Here is a 24,367-nt window from a genome sequence, read left to right as displayed (position 1 = left end):
CTGCTACTTTGTGAAACAGTAGTATTGCTCCGGGAAACATCTCTCCCTGACTCTGATCTGCAGAATTTTCATCTATATAACTCAGGAGTTAACTATTTAAATCCATCATTCTGTTTGCTAATAAAAATGATGATGTGGGACTCCACACAAAAAAAGTGGCCCTAATCAGTCAGGGGAGGGAGAAAGAAAAAGAGCCTGAGTAAGACCTGTTTTTAATTAAACAAGCATGTTAACAAAACTGAAGCTGAGAAGGAAGAGGAACTAGACTTCATTCAATGTAGAGCAGGTGACAAGGTTTGAAAAGGTCTTTGTCGACTCAAATAACTATCATCTAATAAGTTTTCTAAAACGCTATAAATCAAGACGCAGTTCAGGCTACAGCAGCATATCTTTCAATTATGGCCACTTAACTCCATGCAATTTGCCAAACCGCTTACATGTTTTTATCCTCCAAACAAATGTTACCATGATGATTAATTCTCTTTTCTTAAAAAAAAAAAAAGCAAGCTATCTTACCTTTGCAGAGTCATGTTCAAATTGCCTGTACACGCCTTGATCTTGTTTTGTGCTTCTAGATGAGTCATCCCATCCGTGCTTATCCCATCAATGGTGAGAACCACATCACCTATCCCCACGTGTGCTCGGGCTGCCTTGCCACCGTCATTAAGCTGAAATATCAGAAGAATGGTAAATGAGAAACTCGGATGGCTTACATTTATACTCGCTGAACACAAGACCACTAAATCTTACAGTGCCTATTTTTCAAAAATCAAACTCCAATTGGAAGCTGGAAGGAGATTTCCTACAAGGGCCTGTAGTGATAGGACAAGGGTTAACAGGTTTAAATTGAAAGTGGGGAGATTTAGATTAGATATCAGGAAAAAATTCTTCATGGAGAGGGTGATGAGGCACTGGAGCAGGTTGCCCAGAGAAGCTGTGGATGCCCCATCCCTGGAAGTGTTCAAGGCCAGGCTGGATGTGGCTTTGAGCAACCTGGTCTAGTGGAAGGTGTCCCTGCCCAAGGCAGGCAGGTTGGAAGTAGACGATCTTTAAGGTCCCTTCCCACCCAAACCATTCTATGATTCACCAGGAGACACAAGGCACACAGAGTTTCCTAGATGCCAAGTTCCAGCCTATTCTCTCTTCATATATTAATTTTTTCTCATAAGAGGAGAGAGGAAGGCTGTTTTCCATTCTAGATTTTTCATCTAAACAAGCTCTTCTATGTTTATGTATTTGTCAATGACTGGTCACATGCAGGGAAGACTTCATTAATACTGAAACTGACTTTTCCCCAGCTGCAACTACTAGAAAGTGAAAAGTTCAACATCACAAACAGACCAGTTAAAGGACTTGGTTTTCCCTTTCTCTTAGTAGGTTTAGAGCCCCCAGCCACCCACAGTATATTCAAACCTAAATAAGAAAGTCCTCTAGAGCAGTCTGCCTGTTTGATCAAGGTCACTGCTGAAGTTCAGCTGAACTGCCTTTAGTCCACTTGAATGAAAGTCTTGCAGCAGAAACCTTGGTAGAGTTCACATTATTGGCCCCAACTGAACAGTAAAATTAATCTTTTCATCTGACACTGCTGAATTTCAAGTAGCTGCATCCCCAAGAACAGAAATAGAAATAGAGCAACACATGTTAAGATCTATGCACTGATTTATATCCCTGGTCCTCAATCTGCTAATCGTTTTATAGCTGGCTGCAAAGAGCAGTCCTGGATGGTGCAAATTCCCTCTTTGTTTCAGATGTATTTTCTGGTTTACGGCAGAGAAGTTGTAGCTGCTTGTGCTGTGCACACAAAACCTCAGAACTCTTTCTTTGCCTGCAAGCATGAGACTATTCCTTGACAAAAGTGCAGTGTTTTAGGGAGGTGCTGCGAACAGCAGAATTACTTCATCTTTATTTCTGAAAGTGCAGTTCAACTTGGGTCACAGTCACAGTCTAGCAAGTGACTTCTCAAAGGGCAGCAGAAGGAAGGCTTTAATTTCTGTTGATTTTTAACTGCCTCTGTTATAGTTCATTCAGTAGGGATCAAGAAGTTCTGGTTCCTTGTGGTTCCTTTTGACAATGACCAACCACAAAGTACAGTCACCGGTCTTCACACCATTCACTTCTCCAACATAAAAACTGTGGCAAGTGACACTTGTCAGTAAACCTGTGGAAAGTGTCCCACCAGCCTCTACGATATGGTTAAGGCTTCCCTAATATCTGAGACTATAATACATGACAGCTGCAATGGTTATCGGACAGCATCAGAAGACAAGTACTTCAACAGAGGAAAAAGAATTGCCTAATGCTGCAAGAGAAATGCAAATGCAATACCCCAAGCACATATATTTTAACAACATAGAGACTGAAAGCAGAAATTTCCACATCCAGTGGATCATGGCTGTCATTTTTCAAGATCTAATTATGTCCCACAGACATCTGCAGTAGTAATCTTTAGCAACTAAAACCAATAGCCAGAAATTAAAACAAAACCAGAAAAATCCTTCCATTTGGTGTTAATCCTATGCTATTAAATAGATTATTCTGATGAAAGGGGAGGCCTGACATGCAGGAAGAAGACTTGACACCTCTCAGATTCAAAAGAGCAGCCATTCCCTCAGGAATATAGGTCAACTGAGCAGTTTTACTCAGAGTTGAACCTGAAGGGTGCTAACAAGGGAAAAGTAGCAGAGCAAGTCCCACGTAAGCAAGTGAATTAAAAGACAAATGCAAAAGGAGATGCACTAATTTCAGAAAAACTTCTTGACTTGCTAAATTCATCAGAATTACAACTTGTGTGGTACATCCTTTTACAAGAGGCTTCAACAAAGCCATAATTCCTCCAAAATTTGGTGTTCATACCCAAATTCTGAGCTAAGAGACACGGTTACTCTAAGACACATGTCAGGAAACCCTACAAGCATATAGTAAGCTATGACCAACATAGCTATTTATAGGGAAGCTCCTCAAACTTTTGGACGGGTGGAACTTGCCTTATACAGATCCCTAAACCGATAACATTACAGCATGCTGACATTTGTCAGCAAGGTCTGGAAAAGGGAAAAGAACGTAAGGGCACTAAAAGCTAAAGGTCAAACGGATCACTGTGCTTTGTGATCGGGCTGTGAAGTGAATAAAATCTACCTTTCTACGAACGTACACAAGTGCGCATGATGTTCACACGTGCGCATGATGTTCACACATCGCAATTTGTGATTAAAAAAGGCAGCCTAGACACATTTAGAAGTAAGACTTCAGGAGCAGTCTTCAGGATAAATATCTAGGGGGAGATGACTTAACATCCAAAGAAGTATAAAATTGTTTTATTTAAAAAAAATAAAACCACTTTTTTGTTTGATTTGGTAGCAAACACAAAACATCCAGAACTAATCACCTGACTTTCAAGAGGTCAGTCTTAAACTGTTGCCTGCCGGGGATGAAACTCTTTGCAAGCACACATGGGAGACAGTTGTAAAACCATTGCAGCAAAATCCGAGGCTGCAAATGCCTGAAAAATATCACTGGAAAATGCACCCTGGAGATGGGGGAGGGGGCGGGGGGGAAGCAGACAGTGTAATGAGCTCCTGGCTATGACAACACCACCTGCCGTGCAGTCAGGGGACTGAATCCATCTTATAGGGTAGGTTGTCACAGACACCACACAACTGAATTATCAAATTACTGGACAAGAGTCGGAAGAACTGCACACACAGATCGATGACAGACCAGTAATCACCTTATCTAGAGACAGTGGATAAGACTTTCAAGGAACACCTACGGATTTTGGATAAGAGATCTGACTAACCAGAGAGGTGAGGTTGGAACTTCTAGGAAATCCCAGCCAGAGCACAAGTCTTTCCTGAGAGTACTGGCCAGCATCCGGGGTTTGTGAAGTGCCCATAATGAAGTAGTACTGAAACTACAGGGTAGAGTTTACCACTGATGCAAGAATCGAAACAAAAGAAAAAAGTTTCCTCATATTCCTTTGCACTACCTCAACTTACTTCATTTTTTTCACCCAAATTCTGAAAAATCCAACAGATGCACAAGGTATAAAAATATGTAGGTACTAAGACAGAGGAAATTTTGAAGCATTATTTATAAATCATGACTACTTCGTACAGCTTTTTTTGTCCTGCATGAGCGATTTTGTTCTTAAACTGTATGTTTAGCCTTAGCTTAGTAAAGGTATTGGGCATCGGTCATGGAACTACAGTATTCCCTGTGGGCAAAAGTAAAACATGCCTAATGCTGAAATTCCAGTAGGATAAACGCATATACTTAAAACACACCTTTATTAAACATATGCATGCAAACAAACTGAACTGATGCAACAAGATATATGCATGGAAGAGTATGGCATTAAAATTGTAAAACAGGCTACTTATGAATCTAACTTCTAAGCACCTTGTGCTTTATATTCTTTAAACCCTTGACAGACACATTTTAATTTTCTATTTACAGTATGAGGCAAGTTTCTCAAATCAAGCACAGATTACAGCTACAACAAAATAGGGAGGGACTTTTTTGATGTTACAAAGTAGATTTAAAACTGTGAAACAGCCAAACTAGAAATGTTTCCTCCTACAGAGTTCCATCTCTCTATACTCTGGGAAGTTCATTTGGAACAGAGGGGGAGGCAAGCAAGAGAGACATTTCATGATCAGGCACCTGCTGAGGCCAATCACTCCCACAGTCCACAGCAGCAAACTTCTTTTGGCCCCTCAGCAGCAACCAGCTTCATGGCCGAAAGCCAAAAACCAGCCTACGCCATCCAGAGATGCTCAGGACACTTTCTAATAAACATAAATAAAATCACCCATCTAATATTAGATTTCTGTTTTGAGGGAAAAAAAACAAAAGCTTTGTTCTTGTTGTTTTAATCATCAGAATTCCAAAACTGCAAATATTGTTCTAAAATGTGTTCCAAACTGAGATGACAGAGAAATAAATCAGTTCTTGATCCATGATGAACTTCAAAAGCAACAATATAAAAAAGTAATCTCAACATAGATCTACACCTCAGGTTTTTAAAAGCCAACAGCCCAACACACACTGGAATACAATGGTTTTCTTGAGCTCAATTTTAGACGACCTATTACTTTGTCTCACAGTAATCAATATTTTTAAAAAGGCAAGAAAAATAGCTTTTTACCTTTTACTCTCAAGGTTTAATGAGTTGTTTTAAAAAGATCCTTTCCAGGAAAACTGCACTTGTGCACATACATGTGCACCTATCTCCAAATCAATGTAATTTGTAGGTCAATTAATTTCTAATTAACATACATCCATCTATTTTTCCTCACATGACTAAGAAGAAAACTTGTCAAGCATTCTTCTTCGAACCATCATTATTTAGATTTTATGCAGTTAAAAATGAAACATTAATTGCAGTTACTCAAATACAAAGGTCTGTGTGACTAGAGATAGAAGATGCCTTTTATCTTTTCCATGCTGCCTGCCTCGAAGGAATCCTAGCTGCTACCGGCTGGAGTGATGGTGTGCCACAACCACCCTCCCAAACAAAGTATTTAATAGTCTGACAGTAAAAAACGGTCCCCCATCACACAAACATCCTTCAGTGTCATCTGCAACTTTCCCTCAGAATGTAATTAATCACTCCCAATTTAAATCTCCCTGGGCTATCTGAAATCCCTCCAGCATTTCTGATACAAGGTTGGTGATAGCAATTCAGTTTAAAGACACGCATAATCAAAGCAGAAGCCAACCAGACAACAATCTTTGTATCGTCACCACTCTTGCTTCTCTTTCAGTCTACATCCTTCCCTATATTAAAGTTTTTCAGATTATTAAACCAAAGCACACCCGCATACAGAGAGAACATTATGGGAAAAACTTGCAGAATCACAAAACAATCATGCCAACTCTCTTTGATCAAAGAGCACACTACCCTTTTACACAGATGCTCAAACCACAAGGGCTTTATCTCCCTGCTGTAATACACTTTCTGCTAATATTTACACTCATTACCTGTTACTACCTTGTTTATCCCCAGCTTCATTTCACTTGACCAAAATTCCACCTTGCACCAATAGCCAGTATTTTAACAGCATTTAACAATACACAGAGCTCAAAGTATGCTAGAAAGCCCAGCTTTGGTGAATTGCTGCAAGAGCAGCGACCCTTACTGTATTTTTGGGGAACACAAGGTTGCCCCAGAACACGAGGGCAGGCACACTTAAGCTCTGTAGCTGAACCAGCTCCCTCACACCAACTGGGCACCCCTGAGCTGAGACCTGACGGGTGGCCCAGCGCAACGCCACCCACAGCAACATGGCACGATGTACCCAGGTCTGACACCTGAGCACCACGAGCTCAAACAGGGTATCGCTGTGCTCCAGTTCACCCTACCTAACTGCACAGCTTGCCATAGACCTTCCTCTCCTCCTTCCCAGCAGGGAAAGAAGCAAAAACCCAACTTTGGCTCTGGACTCCCAACAGGTTTGGGACTCCTTGGGTTCGAGCTTACCACTTTTGCATGAAAAGGAGAGCCACGGCAGCACCTGCTCTTTGTGGCAAATAAGCTTCCTCTGGCTCAATGGAAACTGAGAGCTGTATCATGTTCCTCACAGCCTTTACTACAGCAATATTATTCGCATAGCCAACAGATTAGCCATCCAGCCTTGATACTTGCTTCCAAATCAAGAACATACATGCCAATTTTAAAGTCCAGATCAAATTTATACAGCTGAGTTATAAGAACCCTAATGCAGGGTTTGCGGTGGAAACCGCTGACACAACCAGCTATAAAAGGGGTCATGAGGCAGTCCTACAAACAAGTTGAAGGTTTTCACCAAACCAAGCAGGGATCAAAAATAGTTTACATCAAAACAACCCTTTCGATTACCAGAGTATTTCACTACGTATCACTGCCAGGGAACCCTGCCCTCACTTCTCTCCAAGAGGCCGTGCTCCTGTAAGTTTTTTTATTTCCTTCCATTCTCTCCCCATAACTTAAAAGGTGCTTCAAGACTGATCTATAAAGCTGTAATCTTAGGCATGCACAGCACACCAATAATCACTACACGAAGGTAAAAAAAAGTATGAGGCAAAGTACCAATCCACTAAACTTCTCAGTCTGCCTGAGGACCCCAACAGATACCACCCCAGCCCTGGTCAGAGGGCTACCTACACCACCACCACCCCCAGGTCCTCTACTCTAGCTTTGCTTCCCCCATGTGTCTCTACACACAGCAGCTCCCTCACTGTGGTGCATCAGTGTGGCTGCAGCAGACCCAAACCAGCCCTTCTATTCATCACAGCCCACAGGGAAAGGATGAGGAAAGCCAACAGGCATTCAGCCATTTTGCCAGTGAAGGTCCCACAAAACCATCTCTTACATGTCATTCTCAGTTCTACTACTTTTCCTCAGCAGTAACCTTGACAACAACATACATTTTAATGCGATTGTACTGTCTATCCCTGTAGTCCCACATTCAGAAATTATGTCAAACAAAACCTAACACAAACTTTGAGTTTTCTCTCTACACAAACACGGCTTAGCATGCCTGTGGGTCCACAGGTTTTAACCAAGAGATGCATGGCTTTCTCTTTTCTTAAGATTTTTTCTCTTACTGTATTCAGCTCTTAATTTTTATCTAATGCCCTGCATTAAAAGAAAAAAAACAACTTGCTTTTGCCCTTTAAATAAATAGTTACATGCTCACACACACACCCTCATCACTCTGTCCATCCCTGCATACACCAAACAGAGCTATGCACCTACAGAGGAGCTAGGGAAGATGTTAGCTGCTAAAAACAGAAGAGGCACCACATAGTGTCAGTATTAATCTTACACACAATCAGGTTGATGCAGAAAAGGATCCAAAAATATAAATTAAGTTTACAAAATAGTGTAACTGCATAATGCACAGGCGTTTTGGTTACATGCCCTTTTATTTTTTCAATCAACTAATGCTAAACAGATCAGCTCCAATGCTAGGGGAGTGAAGCAGCAGCTCTCAGCTTCCCTTGCTTGCCCCAGAACAGGTTGTTAATAAGCAGAAACAGTTTCCACATGCCGATCCCAGAAGGGTTATTAGCTGATGCCATGTATCTCTTCTCACATCTTGACTGATTATGGTTTCCTTGCAGCTCTACTCTTTCATGAGAAGGTTTCATCTCTGCTACCACTGCCCCTTCCCTTAGGACAGCCCAACCACTGCCAGACATAAGGAAGCAGAGGCAAACAACTTCACGAAAATTGCCTTCAGTTTTAATTTTGGCAACACACCAATACAGTGTCATCACTATAAATTCAGTAGCAGCTATTAGAAAGGATGATCCCTGCTTCTGAACTTGTCCATATGAAATGGAAGCAGTTAACTACATACACAACAATAAATTCTATTTCACATATTTTATATATTACTGAACTTTTTATGTACTGACATACAAGTTAAAATTGGAATTCAAAGGATTATTGAAGTGAGCCAGAATTCATACTCACCTCACACAAGGAATAGAAAAAAAAAATACTCTGTGCAGGTCTACCTCTATTGGCATCTAACAAGACTAAACATTTGGTCTTGCTTTCCAAGCACCATGAAAGACTGAAGCGAACAAAGAGATAAAAGGATTGTTGCTAAGACAGAGTGGGAAATATTTGTCTGTCACGTGACTAACAGGAGAAAACTAATGTTCTGATTTAGAGAAGAAATAATGTCAAAAAACAAGTTGTCAAAAGGACTAAGGCAAAATAATTCAGACATCACAGCTAAAATCATATTCGCAAGAACAACATAGGCAATTCAAAAAAACATACGCTTTCCAAATACTTAAATGATGGAAAATTATTTACAGTCAGGTGCCAGAATATTTACAGATATAAGACCCTAAATTAGTAGCTTTCACTAAGCCTTCTCTCAATGAGCTCGGTTGCCTTCTCATGCTGCTGCCATGCCTTAGAGCCATATTTATTTTAACTGGCTGTCCTTTCTCTGAAGATTATTCTTCTGTTCTGAGAGTTTACAGAACTAATCCAGATTTCTCCCTGGAAGACTATATGCCAGTGGGTAAAAATTACTGCCTACTTAATTTCTTGGAGAGACAGAAAGAGAAAATGGAATATAAACACAGCTAGAAACGCAACTAAACTTTGTACAGCTGCTTCAGCCTTTGGGAGCTGCAAGTCTGTAGAGTCTTCCAGTTATACGGTTGGTTTATTTTGGATGGCCAATGCAAATTAGCTCCACAACCGAGCATGCACATACTTGGGACTACTAAGGAAACATCACCTTAGCAGCCTCACGCTTTGCATCAGAATAGAAGTTTAAGTGCCTGTCTCTCTTGGAATTAAGAGTTTAGAAAGTTGCTTAGGAAATTTTATTGCTTAGGCCTCCTGAACTAACCCAAAACAAAGAATAATTAGTTTTCTGTAATGGAGCTTAAGTAGCAAAAAGGACTGATCTCAGCTTCTTCCAAAGAAGAAATTAATTTCCATTCTGCAAAGGCCATACAAACAAAGAAGTCTGCAGTGCATATAATGGCGTACTTCCTCCCTTCCCAAAAAGGATCATTTTTATTAATTTACAGATGATAAAGTTAATTCCACTAGCTGAACATTATCTCCTTAATAACCTCAGTAGCCCAATTTGTGTCATCTTGTTTTCATGGTCTATGATTTAGCCTCTCTTAAATGGGATGTGCCTTTCCTGCATCAAACATGATGCAATCACCCCATGCTTTCCAGAACATCCAATTTAGAAATACAATGGAATAGTAAGTTATAGTGTGTAATTTAAAGGTATTGATTTTTTTGTCTTGGAGTTCCTCTCACAGGAAAAAGAAGAGCCTCATGCATTGCAGCAGTGAGAAAGAAATGCAAATAATGAAGCAATCCCACACATGAAAGCAAAGCAGGGAGAGTTAAGTGGGGAAGTATGAATTAAAAACTCATCTGACAAAAACTGACAGCTATGGGCAAGAAAACACTACAAAAATTTAATCCCTTGTGGTACACCAGCTTTTATTTCCCCTTCTCCTATGCAGAAGCAAGCCAGGCACGCATAAACGTGTAGGAAACAACCTGCTTGGTTTCAAAGAATTGAGATAATAAGCTGCACCACATTAGTAAAGAGGAAAAGGGAGGCAAGTTCAGACACTGCGAGTATTGTTTCTTGGCACAAATCGTCTGTCCAGGCATTGCAGCTCACCTGAATGCCATCCCAAACTGGCACTCTGTAACAACTGCCAAAGTCCACTTCCAAGGTGAAACCACATGCAGCAATGAGAGCCTACCATATCTGCCCCCCCCCCAAAGTTTTGCCACATTTAGGAGTCACATATTTAAAAAAAAAAAAAAAAGGTGAACAAATTCTGTTAGCATTATAACCAGCAGCCTAAAAGGCTGGGAACTCACAGCTACACTTCTGCCAGCTGTTCTTTCAGCATGAAGCTCAGCACCCAAGGAGAGAGTGCAGAAATGTGTCAAGGTGCAGAAGCTTCTCCAGCTCATCCATGCTCCATCAACAGAGGGTTGACATTTTAAGTATGAAGGCGCTAATGCTTATGGCAGGAAAAAAGCAACCTTAAATATGTGAAAGATGACAACTGAGCACGGATAAATAAGCATGCTCTGAAGTTAACATAAAGTAACAATTATACCAATTACAGGTAACGTGCTGATGTGCTGAGACCTACTCCAGATCAATGAAAGCACAGTCCTATATGTACGTGCCTTCATTTAATGCAATGGAGAGAAAACTCCTCAGGATTAGTCCAATGCAAACTTCCAGCACAAAGAAATAAAACAGAAATAGGAGACATTAATAAATCCTATGAGGTATCTTGCCTTTCATACGTCAGGGGAATATTACAACAGACATTTTAAGCTGGACACTTGTTGGCTAAAACCCCAACTATAAAATAATGCAGAAAGAAGTCCAATACAGCACCCTCAGAAAACTAGAAATACATTTTAAAGCAGTTGCACATTGTTTAATGAATTCATTCCAGCTGCTTATAACTAAGACACAAAAATCTTTATCGCAAGCTAATATAGCTCATGAGAATAGAACAATTTCAGATTTAATTCTCCATTTCAAAATGACATATATACACACACACACCCCCCAGTTCCAGGTGTAGGGGGTTTATACATCCATTTATTTATGTATTTAAAACACTGGATGTATTACCATAGATATTATGCATCTATATTCTTTAAATATGTACAGTAAATATGTATTTTACATGCCCACATCTACATACATAAAAGGCATTTGTCCCCGCTGATGGGGACCTTTATGAGAAGGCCACATGAAGATTATCAGCAATTTTTTTAAGCAGCACATGAAAAAAAGCACTCATCCAGGGAAAACAGGAAGCTATTCAGGACAAATACTCTGCGTGCAAAATGAAGGTCCTCATTTTAGGTAAATTCACCTTACCATTTGGTTGCCAAACACATTGCAGAAATTTAAGACTGAATATTAACCCATGTGAAACTTCTTTACTGAAGCTCCAGAGAGGAAAAAGATAGTGTAGTTGTTGCCCCTATGAACTTCATCTAACCTTCTTGCTGCTGTATTTTAAGTGTCTTCTGCATTTTGCTGCTGAGACTTGCACTGCAATTGCTAATCATAGTAGCCTAATATCCGAGTAATGCCATAACACGTTTTTTCTTACTTGGACATCTGGAGATCCAAAAGTTACACATCTAAACAATGAATAAGGCTGGTTATCAAACAGCTCTGAAAATCCAATGAAGAAAACTCAACCCTTCAAATACACTCCCTGCAACAGCCTATCACTTGCTCTCAGCCTACCGTTGTGCAGTGGAAAGTGTCTGGTCATTCAAAGCCTGGACTTGCAAAGGAATCCCATAAAAGAGTCTGGTAGTCGCATTAGCTCTCTGATGACTTTTTTCTTTATTTTATCTTTTTTCCTTCCCCATACCTACCATTTGTATGTAATGATCCCCAAGCTCTATACTACTAAAACTTAAAGAAGGACATTTCAAAATTAGAGATGCAGAAAAAGGTAGAAATATTTCAGTACTGTCCATGTTCACCCTCCACGAACATCGCCAGCCATGACAGGATGTGTTATTCAGAGCCCATCCACAGAATCGGGCTGGCCACCAGAACTAGAAGGGTGCAATGGCTTCCCACCCAAGACCACCATTCAAGGCACACTTTGTCAATGAAACAGCAGCAGTATCCCCAGTCCTGCTTCTACTGGTGGAATGCAGGAACAGCCACGCACACAGAAGCGGAAAGTGAGACTTAACATGCAGGCAGTAACCTTTGGCAAGCAATGTACTCATGTCATATGAGCTGATGACACCAAGGGTCATGTTGTTGCAATCCTAAAACACACCATTTGCATATTTACTGCCTATTTAACAAACCGATTTCAGGGAAAGGCTTTTTCCTCATAAATACATCATTTTTATTCAACCAGTTTCTAAAAGCCAAACAGGCTCAGTGGGACAATGAAAGAGCTACAGAAGGACCTGAACCCTTTGTGCAGCCATCCATCAGCTTTCCTTGAAATTAACAACTTCATACATTCCTCTCCGGCCACCTATTATAAGGCATCAGATATCTTAAAGTTATGCAACCTACCTAAGGGAGGCCCTAGATTTACAGCACACATCCCTGAGCAGTACTTCCAGAGACGGAACTGTCTGGAAGCATTTTATACCTCGTGCTAGTGCTTAGTTTCAGCCCGGACCCCTAATCCACTAAAATTTTGCCTTCCCAGGGAATATACGGATGTTTTCTCTATCTTCTAATCTGCTCAATTTAAATGGCAACAGAGCACAATTATAGCACACCTGAACATACATTTGATTGTGTTCTCATACATTAACAAGAACAATGCATCACAATAAGATTTTTGAAGAAAGGCATAAGCACTGACATGGCTACAAAAATTATTAATATCTATCTTTACTGGATTTTGATACTGAAATTATTTTTATATACAAAATTCTCACTTGGAAGTTTTATTTCATTCACATAAAGTACTTCAAGCTAACCTGGAATGATCACATGCAAGCTAAACTCCTATTATCAGCAGGAGTTTTGACATTGGTTATAAAGAACAATGAATCCTAAACAAGAAAGGCCTGCAATATTGTCAGAGACGCGTTTTTCTTCATCCTCCAGTTTTCCAATAAGATTGTCCTTAAGACTGTCTGGAGTTAAACCATGACAACATCCTCAGGCAGTAACTGGAAAAGGATGCAATTTTTATGCATATGTGCTTTTTTTTATGTGCTTTTTATGCACCATAGTATTCTGATCTCTGCACTATGCTGAAAACCACCAACACAAACAAGAATCACCTAGGTATGAGAACTGAAGGAGACACCTTCTGCAATCTCTTCTTGACCAAGAATGCACAAGCAAATTTGCCATTTAGTCCTTCAGCAGGGCCAAAATTTCACTTTCGATACAACACAGTTTCTCTCAGAAGAGAATTGTTATCCAAGTTGTATTGCAGGCTACAAAAATACCTTTTGCACTGCCTTTTGGGTGCAGATATGAATAATGGAAGCAAACTGTACAAGTGAGAGGAGACAAAAAACCATGACTGAAACAGGGAAAAAGTATAAAGCTGGAAACCTTGGAACTAAAACATCTTTTCAGAAACATACCTTTATTCCCACTCACAAACAAGCTGAAGGAATACTAGGTTAGCATGGCTTTACAGGTTTTTCCTCTTTTCCCGTTCACAGAAAGAGATCTTGTAACCTGGTAGAGCAATTAGGTCAAACGAAGACACTTAAGTTCCTTCTTAGAGCACATAGACTATTTGGAGTGTGAACTGACATGGTGTTCATGTTGGAGTTCAGTTCCTTACCACAAGAAAATTCATGCAACTGGCAGTCTCTGTTACAAGGGAAGGCTTTGAGAGAGTAGGTCATTACAGAAATAGAGTGCACAGATCTGAGCACCCTCTATAAGACCATGATGCCCCACTACAGATTTCTGCAAAGAACTACTTGACATTACGTGAAGTTCGAGACAGATATTAGCAAGACACCTGGTTGACAACACACCCTTACAGATCTGATATCAACCAATTAATTGGTTGCAAACGTTTTCAAGTAAATGCATGAACAGAGTAAGCAGACATGGAAGACTGTGGATATGGGTACTTCAGCAATTTCACTAGGATGCTCATTGACAGGAGCAGTAGTACCAGGGTCAATCCTCCCCCCTCCCTTGTCTGGGTGTATGTGCAATTGAGCTTCCACGATTACTACTAAGAAGCCACATATGCAGCAATGAATAGATATTTGTTAGCCTGACCAAGAGTTACTGACCAAATACAACTCTGCTTCAGAGTCACAAAAATAATTTCCATCACACTTTGGGAGCAGTCACCTGGTGAATTCCAAGTCTCCAAATGCTAGCCTCACTAGCTCCCAGATGCAGATGGCAATCCCAGGAGAGCAGCCCTCCCAAAGGGGCAGGCCCTCGTCATCCATAGGAGCCAACAGCCCAGACACACACTCTGTGCCTTCAGGTATTTTGCTACACCAGAGCACCTGAAAGACCTCAGTCTCCCATTTATTGGAGCTTCGCTGTAACATGAAGTTCACAAGGCATTTAATTACCTCTGAAGTGCCTCTCTCATTAACTAAACAAATTAAACATGCCAAGGGAAAGACCAGCACTGGCAGCACTATATTTTGTAGCGATGACTCATATTGAAGAGCATGATACCACTGTTAACTGCTGAAGGAGTTACATTTCGAGCCTTTCTGATGCACAAGCGTAGTTCCCCCCCTTCAATCTGCAGTACTTAACTGGAGTGAGGAAGCTCAAGCCTTTGAGAACTGAAAACATAGAAGACCCAAATAAAATTTACAACAGCACAAGATATGAACCAGGGGAGAGTTTCCTCTGAAATCCTGTTAAGGAGGGGTGGGGGGGAAATGTCTTCTGAATAAACAAAGCTTTCTTGTTTCTTTCTTTTTTCTTCCAGACTAGACCAAGATACTAATGCAAACAAAAAAAAATAAGAGATAGCAAGCAGATGTATGAAAATCCCAGTGCAGCTGGAATTTTGCATTCAAATGTCAACATGTATAGTGATTAACCTGCCTGAGGTTACACCAGACCTCCCTGCTTCTCTGGTGCTGTCACATGCACTTCCTAAACACTAACCACAGCGCCCACCGAACATAAAATAGCTGTCAATCCCCTCCCCCGTTGCAGAGAAGACAGAGGCAGGCTGGTTTTCATCATCCTGAGGAGTACAAGACTGATGTAGCAACTCAACAGCAGAAGGGACAGGTTGGAACAGCAGCCATTAGGTACAATCTGCTGGCAAACAAAATCAGCTGTCACATTCATCAAGGTCTGCTCATTACAGCTCAGAGAAGAGAGGGTGACCCAGATCACTGCAAATAAGAGGGTGCACAAGAAGATTAAAAAAAGGTCGGTATCAGAGAAAGTAAATACTTAAGTGTTACTAGTCAGCTATGCTTCCCAGCATCTCCCTTTGTATCGCTGAATCCAACACAGGTCACTAACAAGTGAAAGTTAATTTCCCAGCACAGGTGGGGAAATTTATGTCCCTGGGGTGGGATTAGGCAAACCTCTCCAAAACAAAACAAGAATGTGTTCTAACCTCCAGTTTACATAATTAAACTTGACACTTTAATAACACAATGCCCTGCTGTTTCAGGTAGTTCCTCCTGGAATACAAATTTTTTAGGCTAAACATATAACATAGAACATATGATTAACTGAAAAGCTAATGGTATTACCCAGCAAAAATGAAAACAAAGTCAATTTTTCTTCTCTTTTAGCACAGCATACAAACAGATGAGCAGTGGCAGCAGCACAGGGGCTGGGGGCCAAGGGAATAGCAGGGTTGAGGCAAAACTGACTTCAGTCAGCGCTTAAGACTGTTGATTCCCACTCAAGGTTATTGGAGATGGGGCTGAGGAGCTCTCTGAACCATAAAGGAAAAACTTGCAATGCCAGAGAAAACACCCCAAAACTAGAAAGAAAATGGAGTACACTGTGGACCACATAAATACAAATCATTACAAAGGCAATCCCAAGCACGCTTGACTTTCTGGGACATGCATGAAGAAATTAATACTCTTTACATAGCTCACCACCACTGTCCCCCAGTGAAAAACATTTTTATTTATTTATCCTATCTGATCCTAATTTATTTATTTATCCTAATCTGATTTCCTTTTTAGTTGATGGTATGATAACTTCTGCGGCATAAGAGTCTTCCGGTTTAGTTCTGCATAATTAAACAATTTTAAATTCTCTTCTCAAATTGTAAATATCATCCAGTTACAGCATTTTCATATTGTTAGCCAAAATCCCCATTTCAGTCAAATGCTTTCCTCTATATGAAACATCTGAAGTAAAAGTAAGATCTCTCTAGCCTAATTTAGTGCTACCAGAGAGAGTAGGGTGGTAAAGAACAGGAATGAAAAGGCTCACAGTAAATTATCTACAGGCAGATATGGCATAGGAAATGAGAGCTTCATCTCTAAAGTTGTCAATTCAATTTGGTTAAAAAAAAAAACAAACAAAAAAACCCAACACAAAAGTCTGATTAAAAATTGAAGTGGAAGAGCAAGAGGTAGGGGGAAGTCTCCAAAACAGACACATGCACCCCAGAGCCTACATGTTGAACGGCAAGCTCCAACTGTGGTGTGGGCTGCTTGGAGAGGGTCTAAACTTTCAGCTAGTACTCAGGGGAGATGAATGCAAGTTATTTAAAACCACAGCACATCGAGCTGGCACGCCACTTCAACACACTGCTATAGATTATGTTGCAGCTCTGCTTCATAATGAACCTTCATCTCCAGCTCCCTGGTGAAACGGAGCAGACAGAGCCACAGTTTTAGGGTTTTTAAGAATTACAGGATTTAGTTTAAAGCTTCTGCCAAATCCGGATGTGCCGAAGTATCCCACAGCAGTGAAAATGCCATAGGTGCTTGGCAAAGGGTCTCAGACTAAAAAGGCATAAAATTTACAGTGAATAAGTGAAACAAACTGATTTACAGCTTCAGTCTTCACCGCTTTCTGTGAACAGAATTGCCATTTAAATGCAGAAAAAAGAAAAGCATGCAGATATTTACCTGAACTAAGCACAAAACGAAGGTCTCGTGCTTTCCTGGTGCCAGCCTCAGCCAGCGATACCAGAAAAAGCAGCGTGGCAGGACAGATAGGGCATGGAGAGCACCAGTGCTGTGCCAGGGCTGGGGATGCCCACAGCAGGGGTGCGCACATAAACCCAGGTCACGCAGGACGGGAGACGCGCTGTCCCATAGCAATGGCATTACCAGCACACAAACTTCACCCTGAAGGGCAACGTGTAAACAGAACAAAACACCAAAACATTGCAGACAACTGCTGCTTCGTGTGGTAGGTAACTGCTGTGCTTCCATCAGGTACATACGATATACCAACCAAAAGGAAAAAGAAAAAGGAGACCTTTGGCACTCATTGCAAATGCTATTTCTTTTAACAATTAAGCTCATCACTCTTTTGAGACCGCAGCGAGGCAAGTGGCTTGAAAACCCACAAACCAGGCTGGTTTTTGCAGTAAATTCAAGGACAGTTTAGCGATCACCGTTTTTGCGATGCTGCCAGACAGGAGAAGGGTCAGGCCATAGTAAACGGCTACATGAATGAAGCTGCCGTACAGAATATGGCCCAAGTCACACCTTCCCTCCCACCTGGGAAGGTGCCAGCACAGATACTGCTTTCCTTGTGAGCCAGTTTTGATCCTGGACCAGGGGTTGCAGTGGGTCCTTGCAGAGACCAAACCTGCCCCAAGCTGAGCAGCTCTGCCTTGAACAACAACAAAAAAATAATCTATTTTATATATATTATATATAGTGTATATATGTATAATGTATTGTACACACACACTCACATATACACACCATCTTCCCCAAAAATCTTCAGAAACAATGTAAATACATATATATTGTTCCTGAAGATTTTGGTAATAGTGCTGTGCTGAAAATTTTTAAAGGCATTACCCCTACAGGTATTTGTTACCACCTCTGCTTCAGGGCTTGTATGCATCAATAAAATCTGTACTAAGGAAACCACCGCTGATTTCTCTTTCAGTCTTGCATGACAGCTTTCCAGTGCCTGCTGGCAGCAGGTCAGCTTGTACTTTGAACAAAACACTCAGTGTTGCAACATCTCCCTCCTCATCGCTGGGCAGCACCAAAATAAAACATAGAGACATGCACATACACACTTTTGATGTCTACATTAAAACAAAATAAACACAAAAATCTACTTAGGTCAACATGAAACTGTTTAAGCCTTTCAATACCTTACAAATTAGCTTTTGAAGAACCTCAAACCATTCTTGACAAAAGAAAATAGTGTCCTAAGCAAAGTTTCAAAGTCCATTAGTAACTTGAAACATTCTCTAAGGAGAAACAAAGTAAATTTTTCTGTGAAGTGCTGATGAGGAAGAGCTTACAGAAATACACCACCTTATCCTCCCCTCAAGGGTGTGGAAGTTTGTATTTTGGGCCTTGCATATTTTCATTATTGTTTTGTAGCCTAGCTCAAAATAATCCAAGATTTTCTTTTTTTCTCTCCAGTGTGAAAACATTTGAGGTCTGAGGAGAGCTCCAAGTTTTACAACTGGAAGAGAGGAGACAAGAGGAACAAATTCGTTTCAGCAGCATTCAAAACCAGCACTGGAAGGGCAAGGCACGTTTAAAAGGATAAAAACACCTTCTTATTTCAGCTTTGCTGTAAAGAAGGGAAAAAAAAAAAGTAGCTTTTCAAGCAAGAAGAGAAGGGACAGTAAAGAAAAATGTGGCTTTACTAGAGAAACTCAATTACTGAGTAAAAACCAGCAAAATATTGAAGTTCTGGGCTCAATACCACATGTTTTTAATAAACCAACTGTTAAAGCAGGTTAGCCAAGTAAAACTTTTATATAAGACTCTCCATCTGCTGTCAGAAAAAAACGTTTGCATACTTTTCCTCCAGGTACCGTCATTGCTACAGTGCCCCCTTCGTGCACTAAAGGTGAGACCTCCAAGCAGCATTTCAGTGCTTCTCTCTGCTCTGTCTCCAAAAAACCCCTTTGTATTGCAGCAAGACTGCATATTGGCATGCTTAGAAATCTGCAGCTGTAATCTGTCGAGCTGAACATTTATGCCTGCAGTTAGTATTAAGCGCCCAAGTGGAGGGGGTGGGGTGGGGTAAGAGTAGAAAGTAAAATCATCACTGTGACTGCTTACAGTAGGCTACGGCTCTAGACGGTGTATGGATCCCACCCAATACCCGCATGTCCAAGAGCTCAAAGTTCAGCACCTTCTTAGATATTAAAGCACCATGTGCAGAGTTGACTAGAATCAGGTATTTGCCCACAAACACCAAATTTCTCATGCAGCCTGAAGAAACATAAAATACTCAGTCCAATCAACTGCATGCCATATTCTTTGTCTGTAGCTTTCTGATGCTACCACACATCAATAAAGGGAAGGAAAATTCTCTTGAAAACAAAGGTTTTATTCATCACTTATGAAAATATGCATTCACTAGCATCAAAATACATTTTAACATGTGGGGGAAAAAAAACCCAACCAAACAAAAAACCACCCAACCAAAAAAAACCCAGGATGGTCTAATTTCTTTTTTAAGCAGTAACTCCTTGTAGGCAGACTGCTGTTTGACCAGGAAGCCTATGAAACTCTGCTAAGGAAACACATACAGGAAACACCAACAGCATTGCAACGAAGTGAAGTGTTTTTCCAAGTTCCGCTTCCAACTTCGTTTCAGATTCAGGATAAATTCCCTTCCACGAGTCTGCCCTGCACCAATTAGTTGCAGCATGCAAGTCTGGGGTGTCATAGCAAACACTCCAAGAAGGCTGGGGACGAGGCAGCACATCAGTGGAACTCTGCAATGCAGCAGAGATGGAAAGCACTAGCTCTATGGAGAGACAACATACAGGAAATGCTGGAGTAAATTACTGTCTGGGTGAGCCAAAGGAGGAAAGTTCAGTGGGTATTAACATTTTTCTATCTGATGAAAAACAGACTACAAAAGGTATGAGAAACAGATATGTCACTATACAGCTTTCCACACGTATCCAGCTGCCAAAAATGCTAAACGGCACAATTGAAAAAGGAGATGTCTTGCCAGCTGTCATATTCCTGCATATAGAGAGTGAACCAAACAAAGAAAGAAAAATATATTAAGGTTCGAGTTTCCCTTAAGGGGAATGTATTATTTTCATTTTTTCCACAGTGTGTTAGTTAAAAAAATCCAAAAGCTAGTTTAATATAGATATAAAGCTCATTCTTACACCGAAATTCTGTTTTCAAAGTGTTAGACATGCAGATGGCCAATTGAAATCATGTCCCAGCAATAACTGTGGAGTACCGTGCACACACATTTGTTATGTTCTGCTCTCAGTTACCTCATTTTAAACAACACTATATGAAGACATAAGGTACATATCAAGCATTATTCTTTCTCCCCTGCAGAAACAGAAATCATGAGTTTACCTATATTAAAATCCCATACAGTTTACAATGACTGGGCTCAGCCCAGATATTTATGCAACATAATACAGACCTTTTTCATCCTTCTTTCAGCATCTTTATGTTTTAGTGCCTTTTAAAATTATTAAAAGTTTATAAATCAAGCAATATATTTCCTGCACCATCCTCAAAAGAGGTTCAGGTTACTATTATGCGCATATGTACTTATTCCAACATTTCCTCATGGTCTTGCCTGCCATGCTCTATGCCCTACTTCAAGGATTTCCCACACATGACACATACTTGTAAAACAGCAGGAAACACAACAAACAAAAAACAACTTACTGAAGTAATACACATTTTTTACTGGCTCAAGACTTGTCCCCTGAAGATCAGAAGAAACCAGTGAGGCTGGTTCACAAATTCTCAAAGGACAAAGGAAGCCCAAAGCTTTATTTGTTAAAGGGTTTATTCCACATAGCACAGCACTTTGGGATCAGCACACTCACGATGAAAAAATTACAGAAATATCTCTAGGTATTCACCCTCTATCTTTTTCATCTGGCTGTACTGCAGGCAGAAGAAACCCATCACCCACCACTTTCTATCCACAGCACTCAATCTCATTATTTCACCACTGCACAGAATGAGGCGCCAGGCAGCGTGTTCACACCCACGCGTTTGGTAACCAGAAAACAAAAATTAGCAGTCCAGTTCTCATTTTAAAGCATGGAGAGACCTTGCCCACCATTTCTGGCAAGTCAAGTCCAAAAAAGTCCTGAAGCCAATGCTCCCAGGCACCTGCTCCTTCCCACTCCACCAGAGGTGACCCCACGGCACACCAGGTAACGTGCTGGTTCCTCATCCGTAGCATCCCACATCCCAGTATCCGATCAAGCCCGGAGGAAGACATTCCCACACATCCACTGAAAGCCCCTGCCACCCTTCAACACTTCAGGCTCACAGAAACTTGCAATGCCTCATGAAAAACTAAGAAAAATACTTCCCCTAGAGGATAATCTGTCAGAGGAGAATTAATTTATGACTTGGCTGAAGGAGTTGCAGGGCACCAAGGCCTTCCTGGCAGACAGGAAGAATTATTCAAACCCCACTTGATTCCCCATTCCCTGCCTCTTTCTTTTGCTTTGCCTATGCTGCCACCAGAAGCTGAAGCCATTGTCGATAACCAGCCACTTTGTCCTACTTACTTTCCTAACAGGGCCAAATTCTACTACACATGCCACGTACTGTTTATTTCCAAAGCTCTCTAGCAAGCCAGCTGCCCTGCAGCTCACCTTCCTCCACCGCATATACACCAAACTGCATACGTTATGTCCCAATAAAACAGCTTTTAGACAGTCACTGGGGTCACTATGTAATCAATTTAAATACCTGGATTTGATGCACTGTTTACAGAAACTTTGAGATTTAACACGTTGTCAGTTTAATAACACACAACCAGTTATAAGAGATCTGCAAAAATTTGTTTTGGGAATTTGGGGGAGGAAAAAAAAACCCCGAACACGAGAAAAATATTTGGCACAGCTCTGTGCCCAAGAGTCCTGAAATAGTTATAACGCTGCTTGACCATAGGAGCTAATGCTGCCACCCTCACGCATTCAAAAACGATGAGTCAGGCCTCAGAAATATGGAGCGTTTTTTAATCTCACGATTTCAATGCCAAGATACACTCTGAGCTTTCGTTGGGTTTTTCAACTTATTTTTCTTGAATCTTCAATACAATATTGAGGAATTGTTTTGATGATTTCAATTGAATGCAGATTCTGATGCAAGTGCATCAGTGCAAAGGTTTAGGAGCTTAAGAGCACCTCCCCACTACTCCCCCTCCCAAAAGCTCACACTTACTGTGACACTCAAGAATGGCACCCGTAAAAGTAACCCTGGGTTCCTCTATAATCTTGACTGGAGCAATCTTCCCCACAGACCACCCCCCCTTGGAAGGGTTGCTTTAGGAACATCACTCCAGCATGCAGGAAAACAGCAAGAGGTCCAAGACATCTACAGGTGGTCCAGAGTAACATCCATCTGGGGTTACTGGTAAGGATCTTAAAGCATTTCCTCCTCCTCAAGGGATGTTTGGCAAACAAACTCACTCCTGTTGTAGTGCAGTGTGGCCCCTCTGATGGCTTAGATTTTAGCTCCATTTTAATTCAGGCCTTTCGATAGCTCCTCAAACTCTACTCTTCCTCCCAGTGTGAAGAAGAGGGATGGGGACAGCCGAAGTGGTATCTTCTGGGTGATTTTTATCCAACATTTTACTTTTAGACTGCATTTATTGCTGAACAGAGATCAGCCTGAGGAAGTTGCTACTCTCTCTACAAAGCAGTTTAGCCCTATTGCATTGTAAGTGCCTAAAGAGCACGTGAAACCTAACCTCGCCGTGCTCTCCTGAATCGCCCAAAGAGGAGAGCTGCTACTATTGCCACAAAGCTGGGAGAGCAGCAAGGATCTTGCAGCAGGCTCCAAGGGATAGTCCCACATACAGGGCAGCAAGAAACTGCAATCCAGAGTTGAGTTCACACACCTAGGGTGGTCGCGCATCTGTCAGGTGACAGAAAGCCAGAAGCCACCTCCAGACCCACCACCTCCCACGTAACAGCAGCTACAGGAAGAAGTCAGGAGTGCTTTTTGGGCTGGCAGCCCAAAGCACGTGCATGCTGCTGATGGCATCTGTGCTCATTCAGCAGCCCAGTAGCACCGAAGTGGTCTCTGCGGCATAAAAGAGCAGCTTGTTTCTTGACGATGAAGTGTTTCCTGCAACTGTACCAATAAAGCAAAACCTGCCATATGGCCTTGCTTTTCTGATTAAACAGAAACCCAGTGCTGGGCACTGTAAAGCCAGGACATGTTACCATCTGGCAAGGACTAGCATGGTAAGGGAAAAATGGAAGGAAAACAACGGTTACAGACTTACAATACAGTACTTATGCAATACAAAACAGAGGCAAGATATCCCTATAAATACTTACACCATTGGGTATAGAGTCCAAAACTTTCATCATTTGTAATTTTGAGCTTTTTGACAGATACCCTATAGATTTGATTTTAATAGTTTTGTGGGGTTTCATAATTTGGGGTTGGTTTTGCTTTTTTTTCTTTGTTACTTAGGTCTTACTATTCCCTTAATTCCTGTCTCATCATACAATTCTGTGAACCCCTAAACCCTGTTAATGTCACAAATGATGGCTTCTGAACAGCATTTCTCTTAAATTCGAACTAACAGCAAAAACACCTGGTAGTCTTACTTCAGCAGTAAGAGAGAGGTCCCCAGGTTAAGGAAAGCAAGGAGAAAAAAAAATGAAGGCAGTACAAATTGTGTTCTTGCAAAGCTACCTTCCTCCTTACGCTAAAAGAAAAATGTGACAAATTGGAAGAGTCAAACTTATTTGGCAGAAACACAAAAAAACAACACTAGAAAACCAACTCCGATTCAGTTTGAATGGTTAGCAATCTTAAATGCCAAAGTGAGGTATTTCCTAACTCATAATGCCCATTGTTACGCATTGCATTTCCCATAATTGATACCAATATTACATAAATGTCATTGCATCTATGTCTAAACTGTTTGCATGCCACCCCTCTCAAGTGTACGCTTCCGCTGAAGCACAGCAGTTACATTCCACAAAGCTCATCTTTATCTCCTTATTCTGGATAATATTTTTCTTTATGAGCGATCCCCTCTTGTGAGATCTCACATCTCCCCCATATTCAGGTCCCACCCTGTCACACAGGAGTTTCTTTTTTTTTAAAGAGTCCATACTGTAGGAAAAAGGCTGACTTGTACTAGGTAACCATCATCAGGGCAAAATAGGACAGAGAAATCTCTACAAAACCTCATTTGGTCACCTGGGGATACCTTCTTTGCTAAAG

At 41.0% G+C, this 24,367-nt stretch overlaps 1 protein-coding gene across 1 annotated transcript in view; it reads right to left on the bottom strand.

Moving 5' to 3' along the window:
* Window positions 1–516: 516 nt before the first annotated feature.
* The window catches only part of LOC104514093 (PDZ and LIM domain protein 5-like), a gene marked incomplete at its 3' end in the record, with an annotated part of 36,272 nt that continues 12,421 nt past the window's right edge, over window positions 517–24,367 (bottom strand). The window contains exon 2 of the mRNA XM_010157642.1: window positions 517–668. Within this exon, the coding sequence (XP_010155944.1) occupies window positions 517–668 (152 nt within the window). The remainder of the gene's footprint in view (window positions 669–24,367) is intronic.

This window comes from Eurypyga helias, unplaced genomic scaffold (genome assembly GCF_000690775.1).
Source record: "Eurypyga helias isolate BGI_N326 unplaced genomic scaffold, ASM69077v1 scaffold31808, whole genome shotgun sequence".
NCBI lineage: Eukaryota > Metazoa > Chordata > Aves > Eurypygiformes > Eurypygidae > Eurypyga > Eurypyga helias.
The sequence above is the reverse complement of the archived record's forward strand: the minus strand, read 5'-3'. Positions and strand labels throughout refer to the sequence as shown.